This window comes from Oncorhynchus tshawytscha, unplaced genomic scaffold (assembly GCF_018296145.1).
Source record: "Oncorhynchus tshawytscha isolate Ot180627B unplaced genomic scaffold, Otsh_v2.0 Un_contig_4409_pilon_pilon, whole genome shotgun sequence".
NCBI classification, from domain to species: domain Eukaryota; kingdom Metazoa; phylum Chordata; class Actinopteri; order Salmoniformes; family Salmonidae; genus Oncorhynchus; species Oncorhynchus tshawytscha.
Window position 1 is genome coordinate 61,739 of NW_024608600.1, and position 7,739 is coordinate 69,477.

Consider the following 7,739-nt stretch of genomic DNA (forward strand, 5'->3'; position numbering starts at 1 on the left):
AGTGGTTAGAGTGTTGGCCAGTAACCAGCAGGTAGCCTAGTGGTTAGAGTGTTGGACTAGTAACCAGCAGGTAGCCTAGTGGTTAGAGTGTTGGACTAGTAACCAGCAGGTAGTCTAGTGGTTAGAGTGTTGGACTAGTAACCAGCAGGTAGTCTAGTGGTTAGAGTGTTGGACTAGTAACCAGCAGGTAGCCTAGTGGTTAGAGCGTTGGACTAGTAACCAGCAGGTAGACTAGTAACCAGCAGGTAGCCTAGTGGTTAGAGTGTTGGACTAGTAACCAGCAGGTAAGTCTAGTGGTTAGAGTGTTGGACTAGTAACCAGCAGGTAGCCTAGTGGTTAGAGCGTTGGACCAGTAACCAGCAGGTATACCAGTGGTTTGAATTTTGGACTAGTAAGCAGCAGGTAGACTAGTGGTTAGAGTGTTGTACTACTAACTGGAAGGTTGCAAGTTCAAATCCCGAGCTGACAAGATACAAATCTGTCATTCTGCCCCTGAACAAGGCAGTTAACCCACTGTTCCTGGTCCGTCATTAAAAATACGATTTTGTTCTTAACTGACTATCTAAATAAAGGTACAATAAAATAAATAAATGTCTAAATAAATATACAGTAGTCTACTGACCGATGCTGAGGTTGAAGAGGCAGCTCTCCTGGCGTTGCAAAGCAGACAGTTTGCCCCGTGTCGAGGTTCCCGACCCAGAGTACTCCAGGTCCACGCTCTGCCCTACCCCCACCTCGTGGAGCTTGCCCTGCCCAGGGGAGGCCACCACCCGCAGGTTGGCACTGTGCTGCACGGTGAGAGGGATGCCCAGCGCATTACGGATGGTGAAGGGGGCCTTCTCCTTCAGACTGTGGTCAAAGGTAGAGGCTGTGCCCTCAGAGAATGCCTGAGCAGAAATGACAGAACGGTATTGAATAAACGTGCTGAAATTTTCAACATTTTTTTATTTTATTTTGTAAGCAAACTTGTAAACAATAGGTTGGTTTGTGGATGAATCCAGTCCTGGTTTAAAAACAGGACCAATGATATTGATGTTTAGTCTAGGAATGGCTTTAACTAGGGCTGGAGAAACGGGTCAGACGTTCATAGGAAGAACTGGGGGAAAAAAATCAGCAGCTGGCCATCAGAACCGAATTATACGGAGAGTGTTTTCTGTCATGTATCGTGTGTGTGTGTGTGTGTGTGTGTGTGTGTGTGTGTGTGTGTGTGTGTGTGTGTGTGTGTGTGTACAGTACGTGGGTGTGCCGGCTTGGCTGTGTGTGTGTGTGTGTATACAGTACGTGGGTGTGTTGGTGTGTGTGCGTGCGTGCTTGCTGGTGTGTGTGTGTTGGTGTGTGTTGGTGTGTGTGTGTGTGTTGGTGTGTGTGTGTGTTGTGTGTGTGTGTGTGTTGGTGTGTGTTGGTGTGTGTGTGTATGTTGTGTGTGTGTTGGTGTGTGTGTGTGTTGGTGTGTGTGTTGGTGTGTGTGTGTATGTTGGTGTGTGTGTTGGTGTGTGTGTGTGTTGTGTGTGTGTGTGTGTGTGTGTGTGTGTGTTGGTGTGTGTGTTGGTGTGTGTGTGTGTGTTGGTGTGTGTTGGTGTGTGTGTTGTGTGTGTTGGTGTGTGTGTTGGTGTGTGTGTGTGTTGGTATGTGTGTTGGTGTGTATGTTGGTGTGTGTGTTGGTGTGTGTGTGTATGTTGGTGTGTATGTTGTGTGTGTGTTGGTGTGTGTGTGTATGGTGGTGTGTGTGTATGTTGGTGTGTGTGTTGGTGTGTGTGTGTATGTTGGTGTGTTGGTGTGTGTGTGTGTGTGTCGGTGTGTGTGTCGGTGTGTGTTGGTGTGTGTGTATGTTGGTGTGTGTGTGTGTGTGTGTGTGTGTTGGTGTGTGTTGGTGTGTGTGTGGTGTGTGTGTGTGTTGGTGTGTGTGTGTGTGTGTGTGTTTGTGTGTGTGTGTGTGTGTGTGTACCTTGGCCAGGTTGGTTAATACATTGAGGCAGCACTTAGAGACGGTGATGTTCATGGTGTCTTTGGAACAGATGTTGATGGCGGTGCGTGGCTCGGGGAGAACCACGAAGTCATCCCCGGGAACAGGGCTCTTATCCTGCACGGGGTTGTTCTTCATCTACAGGGTGGAGGAGGAAGACACGGTGAACACAAACACTGTATTAAGAGAGATACCAATCTATACGTCTATCGATCCATCCATCAATACGAGGTCATTGAATTAAATACAAACGTCATTGTGTTTCAGAGTTTTGCTAATCTACAGCGTAATCATGTTTATATAGGTTGAGGTTCCACTACGAGGTTGGTTAGTGTTACTCAGCGTACCTCTAGGTTGAGGTTCCACTACCAGGTTGGTTAGGGTTACTCAGCGTACCTCTAGGTTGAGGTTCGTTACTCAGCGTACCTCTAGGTTGAGGTTCCACTACGAGGTTGGGTAGGGTTAGTCAGCGTACCTCTAGGTTGAGGTTCCACTACCAGGTTGGTTAGGGTTACTCAGCGTACCTCTAGGTTGAGGTTCCACTACGAGGTTGGTTAGTGTTACTCAGCGTACCTCTAGGTTGAGGTTCCACTACGAGGTTGGTTAGGTTTACTCAGCGTACCTCTAGGTTGAGGTTCCAATATGAGGTTGGTTAGGGTTCCTCAGCATACCTCTAGGTTGAGGTTCCACTACGAGGTTGGTTAGGGTTACTCAGCATACCTCTAGGTTGAGGTTCCAATATGAGGTTGGTTATGGTTACTCAGCGTACCTCTAGGTTGAGGTTCCACTACGAGGTTGGTTAGGGTTACTCAGCGTACCTCTAGGTTGAGGTTCCAATATGAGGTTGGTTATGGTTACTCAGCGTACCTCTAGCTTGAGGTTCCACCTGCGTTTGCCGTCCTCCACTCTCTCTATCAGCGGTTCCCAGACAGCATGGGTCTCATTGAAGTAGTTCACCTGTCAACATATTCACACACTGTCAAAATCAGCATCCATCACATTTATATCACTTTCAATCAACACATTTTATTGATAATGAAATTCAAAGAACACAGGAAGTCAAAAGGTTTATTTTTTATTTAACCTTTATTTAACTAGGCAAGTCAGTTAAGAACAAATTCTTATTTACAATGGCGGCCTACCCCGGGCCACACTCGGACGACGCTGGGCCAACTGTGTGCCGCCCTACGGGCCTACCCCGGGCCACACCCGGACGACGCTGGGCCAACTGTGTGCCACCCTACGGGCCTACCCCGGGCCAAACCCGGATGACGCTGGGCCAACTGTGTGCCGCCCTATGGGCTTACCCCGGGCCAGCCCCGGACGAGGCCCTACGGGCCTCCCTCTTGCACTGAGATGCAGTGCCTTTAGACCACTGAGCCACACGGGAGCCCAATGCACACATGAATGCCAAAGGTAACAAGTATCCCTACATCAGTAGGTAATTCACAAAGACTAAAGAACAGCTGTTTGTCTGCCTACTGACTTCCTACAAAAACCCACATGACAAGCTCCTGTACGTGCAGGAAGAGGACGTCCATTAGGATGATACTTGAGAATAGTGTAAAAAGCTCCAGTCCTCACCTCCAGGGTCATGTCAGAGCAGAGGTAGAGGAGGGAGGACCAGTTCTTGGCCGTCCCAGACAGAGAGCTCTCAGCCAGCAGCAGGGGGACCGTCCTGTGGCCCAGACCAGACTCCATGGTCACCTGAATAACCTTCACATCCACCTTGAAACTCTCCCCAAAGTTACGGCCGTCCTGGTCACTGAAACTCTCCGTCACCTGGATGGGAAAGTCATGTTAAGGTTTAATGTCATTTGTAGGAAGAGAATACAACAACAAAGGCGCATAGTGAAGGTAAACGGAGAGCCCAAATGTTCCTGGGAGGACAGAAGGTCCTTGTAGAGAGACAGATAGGGACAGACGGTCCTTGTAGAGAGCCCAAATGTTCCTGGGAGGACAGAAGGTCCTTGTAGAGAGCCCAAATGTTCCTGGGAGGACAGACAGTCCTTGTAGAGAGCCCAAATGTTCCTGGGAGGACAGAAGGTCCTTGTAGAGAGCCCAAATGTTCCTGGGAGGACAGAAGGTTCTTGTATAGAGCCCAAATGTTCCTGGGAGGACAGAAGGTTCTTGAAGAGAGCCCAAATGTTCCTGGGAGGACAGAAGGTCCTTGTAGAGAGCCCAAATGTTCCTGGGAGGACAGAAGGTCCTTGTAGAGAGCCCAAATGTTCCTGGGAGGACAGAAGGTTCTTGTAGAGAGCCCAAATGTTCCTGGGAGGACAGAAGGTTCTTGTAGAGAGCCCAAATGTTCCTGGGAGGACAGAAGGTTCTTGTAGAGAGCCCAAATGTTCCTGGGAGGACAGAAGGTCCTTGTAGAGAGCCCAAATGTTCCTGGGAGGACAGAAGGTCCTTGTAGAGAGCCCAAATGTCCTGGGAGGACAGAAGGTCCTTGTAGAGAGCCCAAATGTCCTGGGAGGACAGAAGGTCCTTGTATAGAGACAGATAGGGACAGACGGTCCTTGTATAGAGACAGAAGGTTCTTGTAGAGAGACAGAAGGTTCTTGTATAGAGACAGAAGGTTCTTGTATAGAGGCAGAAGGTTCCTGTATAGAGACAGAAGGTTCTTGTATAGAGACAGAAGGTTCTTGTATAGAGACAGATAGGGACAGAAGGTTCTTGTAGAGAGACAGAAGGTTATTTTATAGAGACAGAAGGTTCTTGTATAGAGACATAAGGCACAGAAGGTTATTTCATAGGGACAGAAGGTTCTTGCATAGAGACAGATCGGGACAGAAGGTTATTTTATAGGACAGAAGGTTCTAGACCTCAATAGAACATATTAAAATATGTTTTCAATTTAAATTCCAGTCAATTCAGAAAGTAAACTAAATTCCCACACTGATTTTTCTCAGTGTACTTCCTGAACCCCAACTGTTGTATCTATACCTCGCTGGCAGAGTCCACTCCCAGGAACCAGTAGTTGCAGGCGTAGATGTTCATGGTGGACCACAGGTTGCCGACCTCGGTCTTCTCCTCCTCTGCTGCCTCGTCTTTGGGTTTCGCCGTCATGGCTGCCGTGATGGTCATCACTGTGTTCAGGATGACAGGGGAGATCTGAGAGAGGGAAGGGAAGAGCGTGTCAGGTATTTCTTTTCTACTTTATTCATACGGGGGAAGTCAGCGGGATTCTTATGTGTGATGATCAATTGAAAATCTCGATCGCAATGACGATCTTGATTGACGGCTATGTTCAGAAGTAGCCTCTCAGTGCATGGAGGCGGTTCAATAATTCAAACCATTTCTCACTCCCGAGCACTCAGAGCTAGAGGTCTTCATGGATCCACCTGTACCCGAATACCTGAGAGGGCCCGGATCCAGAACTCGAAATAATGTCACGGGTCTCGGGTATATATCACGGGTCTCTCAGCGACCCAGAGTCAACAGGTAGGCTACAGCAACCCACGTCAACTTCTCGTCCTGCTTTGATGCCGCCTCAGTTAGCCTAGCTAGCTAACGTTAACTTCTCGTCCTGCTTTGATGCCGCCTCAGTTAGCCTAGCTAGCTAACGTTAACTTCTCGTCCTGGTTTGATGCCGCCTCAGTTAGCCTAGCTAACGTTAACTTCTCGTGCTGGTTTGATGCCGCCTCAGTTAGCCTAGCTAACGTTAACTTCTCGTCCTGGTTTGATGCAGTCCATGCCAAGTATTACGTTATCATATTTGATGATAAATAACCTAGCTATGGCAGCTATTAGTCCATTATACATAAATGTGTATTATTTATGCAAATTAAATCCGGGTGGGAAAGCCCCAGGTCCATTGGACCCATGAAGACCTCCTACTCTGACCACATTGGCACACTCTGACATAACGTTTTATGTAGGATGCAACCTACTTTGATAATGACTTCCTCCACAGTCACACAGCCGGAAAGGGGTTGGTTGGGGTGGGTTTTGGTTTCCAGGAAGACAGAACACGGACGTAGCACCTGAAGACCAATGAGAAAGAAGCATTTAGGGAGTTGGATTCAATTCAAATCTACTTTCAAGGAAAACGGATTAAAACGCAACAGGAAATAGCTTTGAATCATGCTTATATCCCAGCTGATGCTTTACACTAGTGACATTAGATGCAGTGTCGAGGGTCTTCAAAAAAACGTCTATTAAAAGCTATTTTATGCTCACCGTAGTGACCACCTTGGTCTCATTGGTCCTGATGAAGGGACAGGCTAGAACTTTGAGCTCTCTGAGGTTGGCCGTCATGCTTTGTCCCCCAGGGGCCCCGGGCCCTCCCCCAGGCTCTAGCATCAGACTGAAGTCACATTGGAAGGAGGTAACCAGGGCCGGAGCGTCGGCTCTCATCAGGTTAGCCACAAACACCACCTCTGGGTCTAGTATGACTGCACGCAGCTTGGTCCTGGGACTGGAGCCTGGGGGAGAGAGGAGAGGAGGAACATCACCCCACCACCAAACATATCCTAATATTGGGTATGGAGGGTAGAGAGAGAGGAGGAGAAACATCACCCCACCACCAAACATATCCAAACATACCACCAAACATATCCTAATATTGGGTATGGAGGGTAGAGAGAGAGGAGGGGAGAAACATCACCCCACCACCAAACATATCCTAATATTGGGTATGGAGGGTAGAGAGAGAGGAGGGGAGAAACATCACCCCACCACCAAACATATCCTAATATTGGGTATGGAGGGTAGAGAGAGAGGAGGGGAGAAACATCACCCCACCACCAAACATATTCTAATATTGGGTATGGAGGGTAGAGAGAGAGAGAGGAGAAACATCACCCCACCACCAAAACACTGTAGCCATCACATTACATTAGCATCACTCCACACCAAAACACTGTAGCCATCACTATACAACACCATCACTCCACACCAAAACACTGTAGCCATCACATTACATTACCCTCACTCCACACCAAAACACTGTAGCCATCACGATACAACACCATCACTCCACACCAAAACACTGTAGCCATCACTCCACATCACTCCACTGTAGCCATCACTCCACTGTAGCCATCACAATACAATACCATCACTCCACATAAAAACACTGTAGCCATCACAATACCATCACTCCACACCAAAACACTGTAGCCATCACTATACACTATCATCATCACTTCACACCAAAACACTGTAGCCATCACAATACCATCACTCCACACCAAAAGGAAATCCTATGAGCATTGAACGGCTGTATAGTTTTCTGGTTGTCATTTATTTCCCCCACCCTCTCTCTCTCTCCCCTTACCTGTTCTGGGGTCAGTGTTGGCTCTATCCCGAAGCTCGGCCAGCTGTTTGAGGGGTAGCTGGGAGGTCTTGGCCAGGCCTGGCAGGGCTAGCTTGGTGTGAGTGGGCACGTCCTGGGCAGAGCTCTGGGGCAGGGCCTGGATGAAGAAGTCTGCCACTGCCATGAGAAAGTCCACGCTGGCGCACAGATAGAGCTTCTGTACCACCGCCACCACCTGGCGCTCGCCGGCGCTCTGCGTGTACGCCACGTCTATCATGGCTTCCTCGCTCGCCTCGTCACGCTTACCCAGCATCCTGAGGGGTTGGGCAAACGTGAGGTTACATATCACAATCAATCAATTCAACAATCGATACATTGAGACCGACCCGACTGGTACTGTCCAGAACACAACCCAGTAGTATTGAGACCGACCCGACTGGTACTGTCCAGAACACAACCCGACTGGTACTGGTACCAGAACACAACCCAGTAGTATTGAGACTGACCCGACTGGTA

At 48.6% G+C, this 7,739-nt stretch overlaps 1 protein-coding gene across 1 annotated transcript in view; it reads right to left on the bottom strand.

Moving 5' to 3' along the window:
• LOC121838833 (vacuolar protein sorting-associated protein 13C-like) overlaps nt 1-7,537 on the bottom strand; it is a gene marked incomplete at its 5' end in the record, with an annotated part of 62,280 nt that extends 54,743 nt beyond the window's left edge. The window contains 8 exon segments of the mRNA XM_042313417.1: nt 623-887; nt 1,946-2,101; nt 2,831-2,920; nt 3,548-3,745; nt 4,910-5,077; nt 5,857-5,949; nt 6,146-6,390; nt 7,245-7,537. Of these exon segments, the coding sequence (XP_042169351.1) occupies nt 623-887; nt 1,946-2,101; nt 2,831-2,920; nt 3,548-3,745; nt 4,910-5,077; nt 5,857-5,949; nt 6,146-6,390; nt 7,245-7,537 (1,508 nt within the window).
• Nucleotides 7,538-7,739: the final 202 nt, after the last annotated feature.